This window comes from Cervus canadensis, chromosome 22 (genome assembly GCF_019320065.1).
Source record: "Cervus canadensis isolate Bull #8, Minnesota chromosome 22, ASM1932006v1, whole genome shotgun sequence".
NCBI classification, from domain to species: domain Eukaryota; kingdom Metazoa; phylum Chordata; class Mammalia; order Artiodactyla; family Cervidae; genus Cervus; species Cervus canadensis.
The window spans coordinates 51,252,618-51,273,618 of record NC_057407.1 but is presented as its reverse complement, the minus strand read 5'-3'; the positions used below and the strand labels follow the sequence as shown (position 1 = coordinate 51,273,618).

The window sequence follows — 21,001 nt, the reverse complement described above, 5'->3', positions numbered from 1 at the left end:
CCTGGGAAACAAACAAAAATATAGAAAACAGGAAATAATGTAAAACAACAACAACCTGATTTGTATTTTCTGAGACGATGGGACATGTTATTGTCTCAATAACACGAGACAAGCTCATGAAAAATGGGCAATTTGAAAACAATACATAAAGTATAAACAAACCTAAAAATGGCAAATTGGGTACTGTCAAGTGTAAGTAGAATTTAAAGGATTTTTCCTGAGAACATATACAAGTGAAAGACAGGAAACAAACAGAAGCAATAAATAAATGATACACAAAAACTAACATAAATTTGAAGAAACTTCATTTCAGTCAGAAATCTTGCTCCTCTGTGTAAAGACAGCACAAATGAAAGATGATCAACTCCTAGACCTGCTGTGAGGGGAACTCCTAACAGAGAGAATCTTCTACAAAGCTTCCCTAAGGCGGTGGTGGTGCTGTTTTTAAATAAAAGAATCAAACAACGTCTCACTATAAAAATAATAAAAGAGTTAAGAAAACAATTATTTGTGAAAAGGAGATAATTCTGGGAGAAAACAAATGTGAACCTGAAGTCCAATTTTTGAATTCTTGTATAATGGCAAAGCAAAGCCATTTAGAAATATGAAAAGATAAATATCTATGAAAACTGAGAACACACTAAGATCAAGCAAATATTTTTAATGGGAAGAGTCCTAATAAAGACTGGGCAGGAATAAAAGCAGAAAAAAAACCTCACCATAGTCAACTTTAGTTGCTGGAAATTAATTTAGTGGTTAAAAGGGAAAAAATGACATGAATAAGATAAAAATATATACTTTTTATTTTTTAAAAAATATATACTTTTTAAAAGGCTGGGGGAGTAAAAGAGAATTTATTCTTGACACTGTCAAAGAACAAGAAACTTCTAAGAAAATAAGACTTTTTAAAAAAATGAGACCATAAAGAACTGGAATATTATGAACAAACTAGATTTAGCAATGAATAAAACACTCTATAAATGAATTCCATATTTTGCAAATACTAAAAGACTACCTATCTAAATATATGATGTACTTGGATACTAACAAAACTCAGGTTATTCAATGAAGAAGAAATTATACCACCAAATTCTCTGATCGGAATGTAATGAAATTACAAAATGATAAGAACAAAAGAACCATCTGAAAATGCAAACAGTACCCTTATGTAATTCAATGAGAAAGTTGAAATGGAAATTGCAAATGACTGAGAAATATAAAATAGAGTGTGGTAAATCTAAATTGCTGGATGCTGCTAATGCTAAACTCAGAACAAAACATTATGATAAGACAGTCTTATGCTATTAAACAATAAAAACTATGACAAACTGAGAATATACCACAAAAATCTAGGGAAAAAAAGAAGTAAGCCATAGCAAGTCAAATAAAGGAATTAAGAAACACAAATATAGGAATTAAACAACTAGAAAAAAAAAAATCAAAGAACCCCACTGGTACCAATGTAACAAATTTGAAGCTTATAAAAAAATCTCTTAACAATACCTCTAGCAAGTATTTTCTTTTCTTTTTTTTTAAAAAAAAGAACACATAATAATATAATACAAAATGGTAATATAACCATGGTAGAAGAAACTTTTTGTAAATTAACAGTATACATCCTCATGTCAAACAGGCTTTTTAAAGTATTAGCCAACTGCATCTAGCAGTATCATAATGTAAAATGGCCAAGCAGAATCCATTTCATGAATGTACAATGGATAAATGAAGAGAGACAATTATTTCTAAAAGGATAGCTGACAAGATTCCACATCTACTACTGACCAAAATTTGGCAAAATATAAATTGGAGGAAATTCTCAGACCTAATCCAGAATATCTAAAAACTCATCCCAGAGGTCATATTTAAAGCACTCCTATTAAACTCAGAGAAAAAAAAAAAGATTTCAATCATTTCCACTAGTTTTGCACTCTGCTGTGAAGGTGCCAGGTTTAGTGAAGCTCACAAAAACATTAAAACAGAAAGAAAAGGGACATTTTCAGAGACAGATTCACAGATCTCTTCACAGGCACTAGATCTCACTGCTGAAAACGCCTGGTACAGCAGCATCAGAGAAGCACCATGTAACAGGAGAGGGCAGATTGACCAAGGAAACGGAAAAGGCATTTAAAAACAGACCCGTTTATTTACAGAAATTTACTACAAGAAAACAGTGGTAGTTTAAGAAACGACTGAACTATAATTTACTACACACCACTGGGTCAACTGGTTTTGTATTTGGGGGAAAACGAAGTCAGATACCCGTATTTTACACACACAAAAAATTAAGTTAGATCTGAACCTAAGAAACAAAATCATAAAAGGTTTAAAAACTGATTATTTTTATAACTGAGAAAAGGGGAAGGTTGTTTTAACTATAACAAAACCTAAAAAAATAGCATTGTCTCAAAACAGAAAAATTTCAAATTTCTATATATATCAAATGATAGCTTAAACAATATATGAAGAAATGACAAACTGGTAGAATATATTTACAAATAAAATTAATATACAGTTGTCCTTCAGTGTCCACAGAAGTGGTTTTGGGACCCTTTGAGGATACCAAAATTCGAGGATATGCAAATCCCTTACATAAAATGGTACAGTATTTGCATAAAACCTACACTTTTTTTTCCTGTATATTTTGTCATCTCTAGATTACTTAATTAGTTAATATAATGGAAATGATACACACACAGTTGTACTTACTATAAATGTTATAGAAACAGATGCCAGCAGACGGCAAAGTAAGTTTTGCTTACTAGAAACACACTAGAATTCTTCCCCCCACCCCCCAAAATATTTCTGATTTGAGGTTGGTTGAATCCACAGATGCAGAACCCATAGATAAGGAGGCCTTAGAAAAAAAGCGAGGAAAAAATGCAGACTATAAACTGGCAATCCTTAGAAAAACTATTAAAGGAAAAAAAAGAAAAACTATTAAAGGAAAAAAATACCTAATGTTTTTTAATAATCCAAGAAATGCAAAGTGTAATATGAAATAATATTTCAATTATTAAATTTTAAAACCTTTAAGATACTAATAATACAAAGTGTTGGTAAAGGATGGAGAAAAAGAATTTCATAAACTTCATGGAGAAAAATGGTGAGGACAGCTTAATATTATGCCCTTTAACTAACAACTGACTTAGACATTAAAAAGAATTAAACAAGAGAAGCTGCCTGAGTACATGAAGTTTAAAAAGCAAGAGTAAAAAAACATTATTTTTACATATATATAAAATATAAATGCTACACTTACATTCTGTAGTAAATATAGTTTGTATAGGCACAAGATAGAGGTTTGGAAAAGTACATACTGAATGGCTAGAGTGGTGAGTTGTAGAAGAGCAAAATTTAAAAATTAAAGTGGGGAAGTTTTATGTTTTTAACTCTTCTTCTGGCACCTTCAAGAGGTGGATGATGAGAAATATTAAGAATCTGCTGTCATCTCTTTTACCACTGCTTGTAACATTTTAACTGTTTAACATCTGCCTGTTACTACCTGTAACATGATTCACACACATACTCACACATGCACATGCATATTGTGCCTATTATATTCTGTATACAAGCATCTTTACTTTGTAATCCTCTTTACTATTTAAATTTCATTAATACCTGTGTATTACTTTTATTATCAGAAAAATTATTCAAAAGTAATTTTTTTCTTGGGGTTTAAAAAAATTCCAATGATTTATTTAAGTACATTGAAAGAGAGAGACAGAGACAGACAAATGAACAGGCAGACACACAGAGGAAGACAGGAAAAAAAAAAAGAAAGGAAAAGAACCTACCCGAATTATGAATCTGATTGCTGCACATCCAGAAGTCGCCATGACTTTTGCACTATTGGGGACGAGATTAAAAAGCGTAGGTACAATGGCTTCAGCGCCATGATCAAACTTGTTTCCCAAAACTGTCGAAAGATGGCTATAAAGGAAGACAAATGCTGTTTTAGAAAAATAGTTTAACATTAAATATAGGTAGGACCATATAATTTTTAAATATTCTTTTACTGAATTAACTTAAAATCTTTATTTTAACCAGTTCTAACATGGCAGGAAAACAAGAGAGAGAAAGGGAAGTGCAGGTATTACATATTTCTTTCTTTTCCCTGAACTTTTACTGTCTAGTGCAAAGCTGAATTTTGGCATTTTAAGCATCTCTCTGCAATAGAGAAGCCATCTGATCTCAGAATTTAAGCATTAACATGACAGGTAAAACATTCAGCTCTGACTGTCCTGATGTTTAGTCTTTATCCATCAGATATTTTCATTCTGATGCCGCAGTATCAATCTTATATTCAACATATTGTACAAACAAGTAAAATTCTACCCAAATCAGTACTCTGCTATTTCTATTAATGGTACCACTACTATTTCAGTCACAAATACTTCCTCACATCTTTGGTGTAGGATTTCAGAATTCTTGATTGAAAACAGAACTCTACCATACATTGGTTACCAGCTTCCCTGGTAAAGAATGGTGGTTCAGATGGTAAAGGATCTGCCTGCAAATGCAGGATACCCAGGGTCAGTCCCTGGGTTGGGAAGTTCCTCTGAAGAAGGAAATGGCAACCCACTCCAGTATTCTTGCCTGGGGAAACTCCATAAATAGAGGAGCTGGTGAGCTACAGTCCAGGGGGTCGCAAAGGGTTAGACACAACTGAGCAGCTAACACACATTGACTGGAGCTTCCCAGGTGGCACTGGTGGAGAAGAACCTGCCTACCAATGCAGGAGACGTAAGAGACATGGGTTTGATCCCTGGGTCGGGAAAATCCTCTGGAGGAGGGCATAGCAACCCACTCTAGTATTCTTGCCTGGAGAATCCCATAGACAGAGGAGCCTGGCAGGCTACAGTCCACAGGATTGCACAGAGTTAGATAGGACTGAAGTAACTTAGCGTGCACACACGCACTGGTTAGTTGGGTGACTCTGAACAAATGTGTCTTCTCTTTCCAAATTTGCAGTTAAACACCTAATTCAGCCTAATTAATTTAATATGGTTTAGTATGATTTTGGGTAAAACACTTAGGAAGAATGCTGTAAATACTCACATTTCTGACAAGGTGCAGAACTGGCTAATTTCTATATAGTTATACCTTATTTAGAATACAGTTAGCTCCAAAATATCAGATTCCTGATTCAAAGCGGTACTCAGACCTACTTACTAGTGTTCAGTCATACATTCAGTTTTCCCTTGTGAAACTCAACTGAGACGCAGGGCAGGCTACCTGTGCCCTGACGTTGCTGTCGTCCTTTAAAGTGTGAGCCTTTTGTTCTGGTCAGCAGGTGATGTCCTTTGGAAGTAGCCTGGTCTTTCCAGGCTTATTGGGAGGGTAGCCTGAGAGTACTCAGCTTCCAGAGTAGCCTGAGCAGTACGATCCCTACACAACAGACTTTCTGGGGTCTCAAATGCATGCCCTGGGTGTCTGACAAGGTCTCTCCAGTCTGGCTCCTCAAAACTTGAACCTGTCCCAGCCCATGCAAGTTCTGGGAGTTGTTTACCTCATGGCTTCCAGAAGCAGGTCTTTCCTGTCCCCAGGGAGTTGTACCTTTCACATGCACAGATTAGTATTCAACTAGACTCATGGATCCCCTATGCAGACTTCTATAGCTCTTTTTCTGTGTAGCTCTCTTCTCCCCAGCATTCTGCACTGAAAAGTTTAGCCACTTCAGCTTTCAGAACCTCCCATCTCTTCTCTTGTTTCTTCTTCAGCTCAGCGAGACTGTCTTGCTCTGCCTGAGTTCTCCCTCCCCCTCCATGGTTCAGAAATGCATCCAGGTCAAAACTGTGCTGATGGTACTGTTAAATTGATTTGTTTCAAGAATTACAGTCCTGCCTGTCTGCTGTAATTATCTGTACACAGTTGTGTTATACACTTTCTCCAGTTTTCTGTAAGGGGGCTAATCCTATACCAGTTATTGCATCATGACAAAAAGCAGAATTCTCATCATGGAGTATTTTTCAAGGTTACAATTTGCAGATTTTTGTTTTGTTTTGCTATCAAGAGATATCAAGATATCAAAATTTTATGAATTTTGATATCAAGATATCAATTATTTTAGTATATTAACTTGTATCTAGCAACCATGCTATATAGTCCCTTAACTATAATCATTTATTAATTCTTTTCTTTTCCTGCATGAATAATTGTATCATCTGTTAATAAGGGCAGTTTTGTTCCTTTTCTTGCAATCCTCATAGTTTTTATTTCCTGAGTTTTTTAGTTTATTTTTTTCTGCTCTGACTAGGACATCTAATATGATCTGGATTATAAATATTAATAGTATGTATCTAAGTGTTCCCTCTCTCCAAAGGAAGGCTTATACAACAATATATACAACAAATTTTTTTTTTGGTCAGGAGCAGCCGTAAAAGGAGTTCAAGTGTTCTACCATCCTTAAATTGTAGAAAAATATAAACATACTGAATAGGTTTAGACTTTGATAAGTTAATGATGTATGTTACAATTCGAGGACAATTGCTAAAATATCAGAAATAAAAAGCTTAATATCCAAATTAGCAAATAGAACGTTATATAAGAGCCAGTTCTTGGACCCATTCATTTTTTTGTTACACTCACAGAGTTAGTGACCAAAAACCTACCAGTAGACTTCTGACATATACACACACTGCAAAGTTGGTATAAAGTACTATTAATAAAGGTTTTTTTTTTCAAATTGCACAAATTTAACCCCTGTGCATATGATTTTTGGATCATGCTTTAGGGGGGTTATCCTACTAGTGCTTTACTGAATGAGCAACTCCATCAGTGAGCACGAAATTAATTCATAAGAAATACTTATCACAAAAAGAATATACTTACGCTACAGTAATGCAAGCTTCTCTAACCACTTGGGATCTAAGATCCTTAGCTGAAAGTTTAAGTGCTCCATCCAACAAGCGTAAATGCTGGAAAAAGCAATCATATTGTGCAGCTCCAGCAACAAGCAATGATCGAATTTTCTTTAGCTGAAATAAAGAAAATTTTCATTACTGACATTAAAAAGTAAAGCAGTATAAAAAACCAAACAACTGCCTAAACATTATTTGAACAAAATTTTTTAAGTTTTCATTAGATTTTATAACTATATTAAGACATTTTAACAGCATTAAACATAAATAAACATGTGAAGAAACAAACAAACCAGCTCTCTGGAAAAGAACATTACAGATTTAGTTATATGTATAAGAGACATATATAATGTTTGACTATATAAATAAATCTTAAAGTTTTAAGGGAGTCTATTTAAAATTGTGACAAGACACACTCAGGTGCACGTCTGAGCTCACACACAGAAGTTTAAAGTTTACCTAAATAATACCCGTTATTATGTAGAATCTCATATTAATTTTGGAGAAGGCAATGGCAACCCACTCCCACTCTCTTGCCTGGAAAATCCCATGGATGGAGGAGACTGGTGGGCTAAGAGTCGGAAACGACTGAGCAACTTCACTTTCACTTTTCACTTTCATGAATTGGAGAAGGAAATGGCAACCTACTCCAGGATCCTTGCCTGGAGAATCCCAGGGACAGGGGAGCCTGGTGGGCTGCTGTCTATGGGGTGGCAGAGAGTCAGACACGACTGAAGTGACTTAGCAACAGCAGCATATTAATTTCTGAGGTCTTCTAAATTTTTAAAGATATCTTTAAAAGTTAAAAAAGATGAACTAAAGATGGAAAATATAAAAATAAAATATTGTGGATATTAAAAAATAGTTGAAAGAATATTATATAACCTTAAGTGTATATAAGGAAGGGAAACTATCCTAAGCAGAAATCAGGAGGCATCTAAATGAGTAACTAAAAAAATCACAATATGGTAGGAAAAAATTATCTGCAACACAACAGTACAATACACAAGGAATGGCAATAAAGTAAAAAAAAAAGACAACCAAATATTACATTTGCTAAAATAAATACAAGGACATGTGTTCAACCTTCCTAGTGATAAGCAAATGCAAATTACAACAAAGACACACCATTTTCCTTCATCAGATCGGCAAAAGTTAAGACTCAATAACACCCAGTACCAGACAGAAAACAGATATTCTTACTGTTAAGTAGATCATGAATGACTAATATCTTTGTTCAAAATATTTTGGCAACGTCTGTTGAAATTAAACTCTATCTATTCTTTACCTGTCAACCTCATTTATAAAAATTTAACTTACAAAAATAAAAACACCATGGTTATAAATACATGCAAGGATGTTTATTGCAATATTGTTAATATAGCACAAAACAGTACAAGTCTATCTTACTTTCTAGAAACATACAGCCCACCAAAACTGAATGAATAATTAACAGGCAATCTGAACAATCTGATCACTGATCATGAAAAATTTACAGAATCTGCAATAAAAAAAAGTTCCCTGCAAACGGAAGTCCATGACAAGATGATTTCATTGAGGATTTCTACCAAACATACAAAAAAGAACTTATACCATGCCTTCTCAAACTCTTCCAAAAAGAGTGACTTAGCTAGTGGAATGGCTAAGATGCTGCACTCCCAATGCAGGGGGCCAAAGTTCAATCCCTGGTCAGGCAACTAGGTCCCACATGCCACAACTAAAAGATTCCCCATGCCACAACTAAGACTTGGTGCAGTCAAATAAATAAATAAAACAAAAAGAAAAATTCATCCAAAAGACTAAAGTAGAGGGAACCCTCCCAAAGTAATTCTATGAAGCCACCATCACCCTAACACCAAAACCAAAGACGCTACCAAAAAAGAAAATTACAGGCCAATATCTTTGATGAATACAAATGAAAAAATCCTCAACAAAATATTAGCAAACTGAATCCAATTACATATAAAAAGGATCATACACCTTGATCAAACTGGATTCATCCCAGGGTCACAAGGATGGTTCACCATATGCAAGTCAAACAATGTGACATAGCACATCAATAAAAGAAGCCACATGATCATCTCAACAGATGCAGAAAAAACATCTGATAAAATTCAACAACCATTTATGATAAAAACTCTTACCAAAGTGGGTATAAAAGAAACATATCTCAACACATCTCAATAAAAGCTATTTATGACAAACTCATAGCCAATGGTTTATGACAAATCCAAACCGAACACTCAATGGTAAAAAGCAGAAAACATTGCCATTAAAATCTGAAACAAGACAAGGATGCCCACTCTACCACTTCTGTTCAATACAGTATTTATTAGCACTCTTAGTAACATGAATCAGGCAAGAAAAAGAAATAACAGGTATCCAAATTGGAAAGGAAGAGGTAAAACTGCCATCACATGCAGGTAACATGATTTATCGAAAACCCTAGAGACACCACACTAAACCAATTAGAACTACTAAATGTATTCAGCAAAGCAGCAGGATGCAAGATTAACATACAGAAACCTGCTGCATTTCTTTATACTAACAATGAAATATCAGAAAGTTAAAAAAAAGACTTTAAAAATTGCATCCATGGTGGCTCAGACAGGAAAGGATCTGCCTATGTTTGATCACTGGGTTGGGAAGATCCCCTGGAGAAGGAAATGGCAACCCACTCCAGTACTCTTGCCAGAAGAATACCATGGACAGAAGAGCCTGGCAGGCTAAAGTCCATGAGGTCACAAAGAACTGGATACAACTGAGGGACTAACACTTTCATTACATATATATATATATTACATACACACACACCTAGGAATAAACCTGACCAAGGAGGTAAAAGACATTCACTGAGAACCATAACACACGGATAAAGGAAACCATAGATGAATCAAAGAAATGAAAAGCTATCCCATGCTCTTGGACTGGAAGAATGAATATTGTTAAATGGCCATACTACAAAAGCAATCTACAGATTTAATGCCATTCCTACCAATTTACATTCCTACCAACAGTGCCCAAGGGTTCCCTCTACCCCACAGCTATGTAACCCAAAGGAAAGCCAGGGCACTGGGGCATCAGTGAAGCACAACACAGGTGGAGACACTAACAAATGGATGAGATAGACTCTTCCTGAACAGCAAAACAGAAAAAAATGCACCCTGCAAAAGGCCTATTATCTCAATTTGTTTTCCAGACTGAAATACTACTTATCAGACTCTATTTCAAAAGAAATACCAGATAGTACTACTACTAAATTTCCAAGTTTTTGAAAAAGAACACTGGGGGGAAAAAAACAGAGAGGAAGAAAATAAAAACTAGAACACTTACTGCATTGGCACGCTGATCCCAGTCGTGTTTGTCATCTGACAAAATTTCCCTGATTTTATTTAATGTTTCTTCAAGTTCTCGACTAGAATAGATCTTCAAGAAAAGATGCAAAATGATAACATTAATATTTCTTGCCACAACAAAATGATGCCCTGATGTTTAAAACAATCATTTAAGTAACAATATTTTTCCCTTTTTAGCACCATTTTTTAAATGAAGAATGGAAATACATTACAAACAATAATAAAATAAAATGCTTTGTCTTCCTTACCAGTTACGTAGGTAAGGGTATTTTCTCCATTCATAAGTAACTTCAAATATACTCTTAAAATGCTTTGTCATTTAAAAACAAAATACAAATATCCTACAGGTTAGGAAAAATAGGGATGATTCCTCAAAATGACTTCAGGTATATAAAAAATCTATTACATTCATAGAGAGTGAAAAAGTTTGTTTAAAGCTCAACATTCAGAAAACTAAGATCATGGCATCCAGTCCCATCACTTCATGGCAAATAGATGGGGAAACAATGACAGACTTTATTTTTGGGGGCTCCAAAATCACTGCAGATGGTGACTGCAGCCATGAAACTAAAAGAGGCTTGCTCCTTGGAAGAAAAGCTATGACCAAACTAGACAGCATACTAAAAAACAGAGACATTACTTTGCCAACAAAGGTCTGTCTAGTCAAGGCTATGGTTTTTCCAGTAGTCATGGATGGATGTGAAAGTTGGACTATGAAGAAAGCTCAGCGCCAAAGAATTGATGTTTTTGAACTGTGGTGTTGGAGAAGACTCTTGAGAGTCCCTTGGATTGCAAGGAGATCCAACCAGTCAATCCTAAAGGAAATCAGTCCTGAATATTCATTGGAAGGACTGATGCTAAAGCTGAAACTCCAACACTTTGGTCACCAGATGTGAAGAACTGACTCACTGGAAAAGACTCTGATGCTGGGAAAGATTGAAGGCAGGAGAAGGGGATGACAGAGGATGAGATGACAGAGGATGGTTGGATGGCATCACCGACTCAATGGACAGGAGTTGGTGATGAGTTTGAATAAACTCCAGGAGTTGGTGATGGACAGGGAGGCCTGGCGTGCTGCAGTCCATGGGGTTGCAAAGAGTCAGACATGACTGAGCGACTGAACTGAGCTGAACTAAACTGCATTCGTATATTGATACGTATTTGTTTTAGGTTAATACCTCGTCCACCCCTGTCCATGCTGGACAGCAGCCAAGAAAGATGCTCACTTTTTTCCCCTCTGGAGCTAACCACCAAACACCTTTCACTCACTTAACAAGTGTTCACATAACAAGGATGCAATATTCTAGGCATAAAGGACACTATGGTTAGCAAAAAATAGGCATGGTTTTTGCCTCTGCAGCATATAATCTAGTCAAGAGAGAAAAGAATTAATCAAATGATATAAAATATGAAATTACAAACAGAAAGTACCACCAAGGAGAACTACACACTGTCATGAAAGTGTACATATGAGAGGGAAGTGAACTAGTGAGGAAAGCCAAACCTGAACTGAGGCAGGTATCATCAGACAAAACAAAGATGGGTGAACGGCATGTGCAAAGGCCCTGAAAGAAACTGAAAGGCCGAGCACAGCAGTAAAGAGTGCAGAGGGAACCAGGCAAAGAGCCAGAGACCAGGCCTAAGTCAGTCACACACAGGATGTCTCCACATCACAGTCAAGGTTCAGAGGTGGGCATGTGGCCCAAGTCAGTGCAATGAGAGTGAAACACAACTTTTACATGGTCAACCAGGAAAAGAGCAGAGTGCAGTGAGGATGTGAGGCTTGGAGAGCTGCAGGCATACTGCTGACCGCAAGAGAAGACAAGGTAGAAGGGTCCAGAAATAAGGCCTAACAAAAAACAGGGCTCTGGGTACCATCTGAGTGGTATACATGGATACCTCAAAATGGCCCTGCTTGTTTTTTTCACTTTTAGCAGCCATTAAAGTCCCCTTTCACTTAAAACAGAAACTTGCCAGAAACAAGAGTACAAAGGGGAGCAAGGCAGGAGACAAGGTGGACGAGGTCAGGCGGGGATCAGATAACACTCTGTTAGAGAAGGGTCTGGAGGGTCTAAGCCTTTCCTGCCTCCTGCCTTCCCTGCTTAGGAGTCAGTAGGAATAATTTCTAGCTGTCTGACTCTTGCAACTGATTAAGTAATGGTTTCCACATTGAACACTGGAAGAGTACATTTGAAAGGAGAAGATCATGAATCCAGTTGTGCACAGGTTGAATCTGAGATGCCTCAGAGACATCTAAAAGGAGATGTCAAAGAAACAATCAGTGGAAAAATTACTTTCACAATAGAGAGACGTCTGGCTTAGAGATAAAAACCTAAGCATTGTCTATGTAAAGGCAGGAACTAAAGCCATAGATTTGAAAGAAGCGACTTAGTAAAATGGATAGTAAGAAGAGAGGCCTAAAACTAACCCTTAAGAAATCTCAAATATTCAACAGTTAAATAAAGAAGGATGTAGCTATAAAGGAGAAATAGACGACGCAGACAAAAAAATAGGGGGGAAAAATGAAAGAACACTGTTCATAAGCACCTTTAAAAAAAATAGTGGATATACTGAGACACTGTAATGTAATATGACTCAACAATATGGATTTAATTTTATGTCAGCCTCACTGAAAAATCACTTGAACATCCAATTCTACCAATAAATAATAACTTGATAATAGTAAGTCAAGTATTTTATTTATGCAGTCAATTCAGGAAAAAAAGGATTTGAAAAAAGGGACAAAAACAACTGATCATAACAGGGAATATGCATGGGGAACGCCACATTACTGGTACCCTTACCTGAACAGAAGGGACATCTGTAAAAGCTTTTATAAAATCATCTTCATCAACTGCTCCGGCACCTCCTTCCTTAGAAGCACCTGATGATTAAAAAGAAAAAAAAATTTTTTTCAAGTTTACTTTTAAGCATTTTAGCACCATGAATGCCATGAAAAAATTAACTCTTTTGATATGAAAAAGGCATAATTTTGAGACATTCCATTTCATAAGAAGACATTAAAAACTCTTCAACTTCTCAGAAAAGAGAAGGTACTTAGTAGTAGTTGATTAACTCTCTATAAGGTACTAGACGAGGCTGGTAATAGAATCCAAACTATACGAACAGAACCCTCTCACCCTTCGTTCAATGAAACGGCAAGGACACACAAGAACTACAGGTCAAAGGATAAACATTTAAAAAGAGGAGCAGTTTAGTCACAATGTCACCATCAATGGCAAATAAGGGAGGCAGAGGAGCCATGTGTGCTGCAGTGTCAGGAAAGCAAACGTGAAAAAAATGAGGGTCCTCAAATGAACTTCAAACAAAGTAAAGTGAATAGGCAGTACTTATTTAAAAGCCACTAATTAAACTAAAAAGAAATACAAAAAGGCAAAATGGTTGCATGAGGAAGCCTTACAAATAACTGAGAAAAGAAGTGAAGTTAAAGGCAAAGAAATACCCACTAGAATGCAGAGTTCCAAAGAACAGCAAGGAGAGGTAAGAAAGCCTCCCTCAGTGATCAATACAAAGACACAGAGGAAAACAATAGAATGGGAAAGACTAGAGATCTCTTCAAGTTCAGAGATACCAAGGGAACATTTCATGCAAAGATGGACACAATAAGGGACAGAAGTGGTATGGACCTAACAGAAGCAGAGATACTAAGAAGAGGTGGCAAAACTACACAGGACTGTACAAAAAAAGATGTTCAAGACCCAGGTAACCACAAGGATGTGATCACTCACCCAAAGTCAGACATCCTGGAATGTGAAGTCAAGTGGGCCTTAGGAAGCATCACTACTAACAAAGTTAGTGGAGGTGATGGAATTCCAGCTGAGCTATTTAGAAACCTAAAAGATGATGCTGTTACAGTGCTGCACTCACTATGCCAGCAAATTTGGAAAACTCAGCACTGGCCACAGGACTGGAAAAGGTCAATTTTCATTCCAATCCCAAAGAAAGGCAATGCCAAAGAATGTTCAAACTACCACACAATTGCACTCATCTCACACGCTAGCAAAGTAATGCTCAAAATTCTCCAAGCCAGGCTTCAACAGTACGTGAACCATGAACTTCCAGATGTTCAGGCTGAATTTAGAAAAGGCAGAGGAATCAGAGATCAGATTGCCAACATCCACTGGATCAGAGAAAAAGCAAGAAAATTTCAGAAAAACATCTACTTCTGTTTTATTCACTAGGCCAAACCCTTTGATGGTGTGGATCACAACAAACTGTGGAAAATTCTTCAAGATATGGGAATATCATACCACCTAACCTGCCTCCTGAGAAATCCGTATACAGGACAAGAAGCAAGTTAGAACTGGACACGGAACAACAGACTGGTTCCAAATTGGGAAAGGAGGATGTCAAGTCTGTATATTGTCACACTGCTCATTTAACTTCTATGCAGAGTACATCATGCAAAATGCCGGGCTGCATGAAGCACAAGCTGGAATCAAGATTGCTGGGAGAAATATCAATAACCTCAGATATGCAGATTACACCACCATTATGGCAGAAAGTGAAGAGGAACTAAAGAGCCTCTTGATGAAAGTGAAAGAGGAGAGTGAAAAAGCTGGCTGAAAACTCAACATTCAGATCATGGCATCCGTTCCCATCACTCCATGGCAAATAGATGGGTAATCAGTGGAAACAGTGACAGACTTTATTTTCTTGGGCTCCAAAATCACTGCAGATGGTGACTGCAGCCATGAAATTAAAAGATGCTTGCTCCTTGGAAGAAAAGTTATAACTAACCCAGACAGCATACTAAAAAGCAGAGATTACTTTGCCAACAAAGGTCCACCTACTCAAAGCTATGGTTTTTCCAGTAGTCATGTATGGATGTGAGAGTTGGACCATAAGGAAAGCTGAGCGCTGAAGATTTGATGCTTCTGAACTGTGGTGTTTGAGAAGACTCTTGAGAGTCCCTTGGACTGCAAGGAGATCCAACCAGTCAATCCTAAAGGAAATCAGTCCTGAATATTCATGGGAAGGACTGATGCTGAAGCTGAAACTCCAATACTCTGGCCACCTGACGCGAAGAACTGACTCACTGGAAAAGACCCTGATGCTGGGAAAGATTGAAGGCAGGAGGACAAGGGGACAACACAGGATGAGATTGTTGGGTGGCATCACCAACTCAATTGACATGGGTTTAAATAAGCTCGAGAACTGGTGATGGACAGGGAAGCCTGGCATGCTGCAGTCCATGAGATCACAAAGAGTCGGACACGACTGAGCAACTGAATAACTGAACTGAACTGCATTAAGCTACTGTCTTATAACTCTTTTACATTCTGTGATACTGGGCCTAGAATCAAGCAAAACACTTTTTTTCTGCTAATTCTAATGGTTTAGAATGGTTTCTTATTAAACTGTGTCAGTGTAGGTATTGAAAGACCAGAAGCTGAAGGGAGAAGGAACCTGTTCCTTCCTAAGTGTTTCCTATTCTTGTCAGCAAAACCCTAGCAACCCTGGTGGGACACTCACTTCAGTAGCAGTTACAGACCGCAGTTTGTCTAACAGTCACTGAACCAGCTCATCACGCCTCTCAGAGACACAGGACGGCTGCACCTGTCCCTCAGTGGTCTGAGTCACAGCTCGGCAGTGCCTCTCCTCCAAGCTGCTACAGTTTAATCATTTTTACCTCCTCATTTTATTCTTCCAGCTTCAGGGGTAGGAGCTATGTACTGTGATTAACTACCTCCATGATACTTTAGTGTTTCCTTTTTGCATTCTTAAACCATCAATATTCATTTAACAAATTATATTAAATTCTCTCTGTAAAAATAACTTGTGGATTCTGTCTTCTGACTGAACCTTGGCTGGTAACACTACTTATTATTTATTTCTTCATGGTAAAAACCCAATACATGAAATGACTTTCAAATATATAAGGTATATATTCCAACGGAAAATTATTTAAAAATCTCTCTGATTAAAAAATTAAATAGAAAATATCTCTCCAATGAAGTTTATCATCTACCAAAGGAAATATTAGTATTTCAAAACTGTATTTTAAAAAATAATATCATTCAAATAAAAAAAAACACTCAGGATTTCTAAAGGTATGTTAAAAAGTGCCTTATCTTAAAAAAAAAAAAAACTCTGAAGGTTTTTAAGTGTTTTAACAGCAACAAGAGATGGACCACAGAACAGAATAACATAAAGTTTAAAGCAATATAAAACTGCAAATTAAAAGTAATGACAACTGAATAAACTAAAAGAGAAATAAATGCATGCTTACCACTGGAAATTCAATTACAAGAGAAAATAAACTATATAATTTCTTAGATGTTAAAAAGTTCAAGAAAATAAAATTCTCAACGCATGCCCATAATTAGTACAATTAAGTAACTGATTACCTGAAGATAATTAACAAAACCAAAGAAACAAAAAGTATGATACCAACCATATTATTTTAATATCTTAAAACATGCATTCATTTACAAATCTCTTAATATGGCAGGGAAAATTGTTTCTGACAATGGATCCCTTGATAGTAGTGCACAGACATGAACTTTTACAATTTTTTCTCAAAAAAAATTTTTGGCCATGCCAAAAGGCATGATAGATCTTACTTTCCCAAACAGAAATTGAAGCCATGTCCTCTGCAGTGGAAGCATGGAGCTCTAACCAAAGGACTGCCAGGGAATTTCCCGCCAATCTATCACAGTTGTCTGTCTAAGTCACTGGACAGAAATGTCTTTAGGGACTTGTCCTTGTCCAGCGATGGATATTCAAGGTGGTGGAGTAGAAGGATGTGTAGAGTAACAGGCAAATTTAACCTTTAGAGTACAAAATGAAGCAGGGCAAAGGCTAACAGAGTTTTACCAAGAGAATGAGCTGGACATGGGAAACACTCTATTCCAACAACACAAGAGACAACTCTACACATGGACATCACCAGATGGTCAATACCGAAATCAGATTGATTATATTCTTTGAAGCCAAAGATGGAGAAGCTATATACAGTCAGCAAAAACAAGACTGGGAACTGACTGCAGCTCAGATCATTAACTCTTTATTACCAAATTCAGACTTAAGTTTAAGAAAGTAGGGAAAACCACTAGGCCATTTAGGTGTGACCTAAATCAAATCCCTTACAAGTATACAGTGGAAGTGAGAAATAGATTCAAGAGATTAGATCTGACAGACTGCCTGAAGAACTATGGACGGATGGTTCCTAACACTATACAGGAGGCAGGGATCAAAACCAACCCCAATAAAAAGAAATGCAAAAAGGCAAAATGGTTGTCTGAGGAGGCTTTACAAATAGCTGAGAAAGGAAGAGAAGTGAAAGGCAAAGGAGAAAAGGAAAGATATACCCATCAGAATGCAGAGGTCCAAAGAATAGCAGGGAGAGATAAGAAAGTCTTCCTCAGTGATCAATGCAAAGAAATAGAAGAAAACAACAGAATGGGAAAGACTAGAGATCTCTTCAAGAAAATTAGAGATACCAAGGTAACATTTCATGCAAAAATGGACAAAACAAAGAACAGAAATGGTATGGACCAAACAGAAGCAGAAGATATTAAGAAGAGGTGGCAAGAATATACAGAAGAACTATATTAAAAAGATCTTAAAAAAAAAAAAAAAGATCTTAATGACGTGGATAACCAAAATGGTGTAATAAGTCACATATAGCCAGATATCCTGGAGTGTGAAGTCAAGTGGGCCTTAGGAAGCATCACGACCAAAGCTAGTGGATGTGATGGAATTATAGCTGAGCTATTTGAAATCCTAAAAGATGTTGCTGTTAAAGTGCTGTACTCAGTATGCCAGCAAATTTAGAAAACACAGCACTGGCCACAGGACTGAAAAAGATAAGTTTTCATCCCAATTCCAAAGAAGGGCAAGGCCAAAGAATGTTTAAACTACCACACAATTGCACTCGTTTCACATGATAGCAAGTTAATGTTCAAAATCCTTCAAGCTAGGCTTCAACAGTATGTGAATCAAGAACTTTCAGATGTCCAAACTGGATTTAGAAAAGGCAGAAGAACCAGAGTTCAAATTGCCAACAGCCACTGGATCACAGAAAAAGCAAGAGAATTCCAGAAAAACATCTACTTCTGCTTCCTTGACTATGCTAGATGGTGTGGATCACAACAAACTATGGAAAATTCTTCAAGAGATGGAAATACCAGACCACCTTACCTGCCTTCTGAGCAATCTGTATGCTGGTCAAGAAGCAACAGTTAGAACTGGACATGGAACAACAGACTGGTTCCAAATTGGGAATGCAGTACGTCAAGGCTGTATATTGTAACCCTGCTTATTTAACTTCTATGCAGAATACATCATGCAAAATGCTGTGCTGCATGAAGCACAAGCTGGAATCAAGACTGCTGGGAGAAATATCAATAACCTCAGATATGCAGATGACACCACCTTAATGGCAGAAAGTGAAGAGGAACTAGAGCCTCTTGATGAAGGTGAAAGAGGAGAGTGAAAAAGCTGGCTTAAAAGTCAACATTCAAAAAATGAAGATTATGGCATCCAGTCCCATCACTTCATGGCAAATAGATGGGGAAACAATGGAAATAGTGATAGACTTTATTTTCTTGGGCTCCAAAATCACTGCAGACAGTGACTGCAGCCATGAAATTAAAAGATGTTTGCTCCTTGGAAGAAAAGCTATGACAAACCTAGACAGTATACTAAAAAGAAGACATTAGTTTGCAGACAAAGGGTCCATATAGTCAAAGCTATCATTTTTCTAGTAGTCATGTACGGATGTGAGAACTGGACCATAAAGGTGGCTGAGACCTCAAGAATTGATGCTTTTGAACTGTGGAGTTGGAGAAGACTCTTGAGAATCCCCTGGACTGCAAGGAGATCAAACCAGTCATTCCTAAAGGAAATCAACCCTGAATATTCATTGGAAGGACTGACACTGAAGCTAAAGCTCTGATACTTTGGCCACCTGATGCGAACAGCCAACTGATTAGAAAAGACCCTGCTGGGAAAGACTAAAGGCAGGAGGAGAAGGGACGAGGATGAGATGGTTTGATGGCATCACCAACTCAATGGACATGAGTTTCAGCAAACTCCAGGAGATGGTGAAGGACAAAGACGCCTGCTCTGCTGCAGTCTGTGGGAATGCAAACAGTCTCAACTGAGCAACTGAACAACAACCTTATCCAGTAGTTCCTAAACATTCAACACAGTTTTCATAACAATTTTCTTTCCACAATTATTAATATATTTTGTCCCTTTATATATTAATACCATTTCTTGCAAAATACTTTGTTACAATATTAAGAGCAAGCAAGCAACCATTAGGGATGTCCGAGAACCAACATCTGACTCCTGGAAAGTATACATCTCAACTGGTACAGGAGACCCGCACAGAAATACCACACAAGTGCCAGTTAACCTTAGTGTGCTCAAGACTGGAAAACAGAAAGTTCTACAGACAAACGGAGATGTGAAGGGGGAGCTCAGTATGAAGAGTCACTACAGTGTATATGCAACTTCCTCAAGTGTCATATGAACAGCAGAATGCTAATGCCCATACACCAGCCCGCCAGCCACAACACAATGCCAAAGGCCTCAAGGGAATGCAGAGAAGCTGACTAAACCCTGATAAGCCCAGTGCCAATGACTAAAGACATGCACAGGAGAGTCTAAGCTTCAAAGTCACAATTTACTCCAATCATAATGTCTTGATTATGCAGTAAATTCTGTCTTACTATGAGTAGGGCCAAATAAGCTAGTGGACAACAGAGGGGGAGCAGAAATTAAATGGCTTTTAAAAGTCCTACAGAAAAGGGACTTCTCTGGTGGTCCAACGGCTAAGTGTCTGTGCTCCCAATGCAGGGGGCCCAGGTTTGATCCCTGGTCAGGGAACTAGATTCCACATGCTGTAAGAAAGAGTTCACATGCTACAGCCAGAAGATCCCATGTGCTGCAATTAAGACAAATAAATAAATTTTTAAAAAGAAGTCCTACAGAGATACAGAGACAAATGAGCCTTAGAACTGTCTCAGATATGACAGTTAGGTCTCTAAACCTGGTCACAAATATTACCAAATTTGCTAAGGACCTGCATAGTTTGAAGAGTTGACCCTAATCTACCTTACTCTTACTTCTGAGAATCACTGTGGTTAAGCAGAAGTGCTGCTAACAGTGTGACGATCGAGGCCATGCTGAGCTCTGCATTCTAACCTTTCTTATACCTCACATGTCTTACAAGGACACCTTTTTATAAACTTGATTTGCCTAATGTTTTTCTTCACCTTCATTTTGACTGGCCTACAAAGTATTATAGGAAAAGGATCTCTACATAGGAAATAAACTGTTGAATCAACTGTTTCATTTCACATTCATCATTCCATTTTCTGATACAACTTTAAGAAGTTCACCTAAACATACTACAGAATCCCTTTAGCACCAGCAAGGAAATGAACTACACAGAAGAAAGTAAAAAAGAGTAATGGGCTTTCATGTCAAATATTACTGCAAGAAAAGCAGAATGGGCATGCACACCAAGAGGAGACGTATTTAGATAAACTAAGTTTGAAAGCAGGAGCACAGGTAGAGGTTGGGCTGAAGGGACAAGCAAAGCTGGCTTCCAACTTGACTAAAGCTCTTTCAAATATAAATGGGTTAACAATCACACCGTAAGATGTTAACGAGGTGAAACAGAACAGAGGAGCTTTGCCCAGTTGTCTGGTGGTGGTGGTGGTGGTTTGGTCACTAAGTTGTGTCCAACTCTTGTGACCCCATGGACCGTAGCCCGCCAGGCTCCTCTGTCCATGGGATTCTCCAGGC

At 37.3% G+C, this 21,001-nt stretch overlaps 1 protein-coding gene across 39 annotated transcripts in view; it reads right to left on the bottom strand.

The window, feature by feature from the left end:
• Positions 1-21,001, bottom strand: part of CLASP2 (cytoplasmic linker associated protein 2) — a 171,108-nt gene that overhangs the window by 83,478 nt on the left and 66,629 nt on the right. For all 39 annotated transcript variants that reach the window (XM_043443486.1, XM_043443487.1, XM_043443488.1 and 36 more), the window contains 4 exons: positions 13,021-13,100; positions 10,194-10,286; positions 6,832-6,977; positions 3,795-3,930 (listed from right to left, as the gene is read on the bottom strand). In XM_043443486.1, the coding sequence (XP_043299421.1) occupies positions 3,795-3,930; positions 6,832-6,977; positions 10,194-10,286; positions 13,021-13,100 (455 nt within the window). The remainder of the gene's footprint in view (positions 1-3,794; positions 3,931-6,831; positions 6,978-10,193; positions 10,287-13,020; positions 13,101-21,001) is intronic.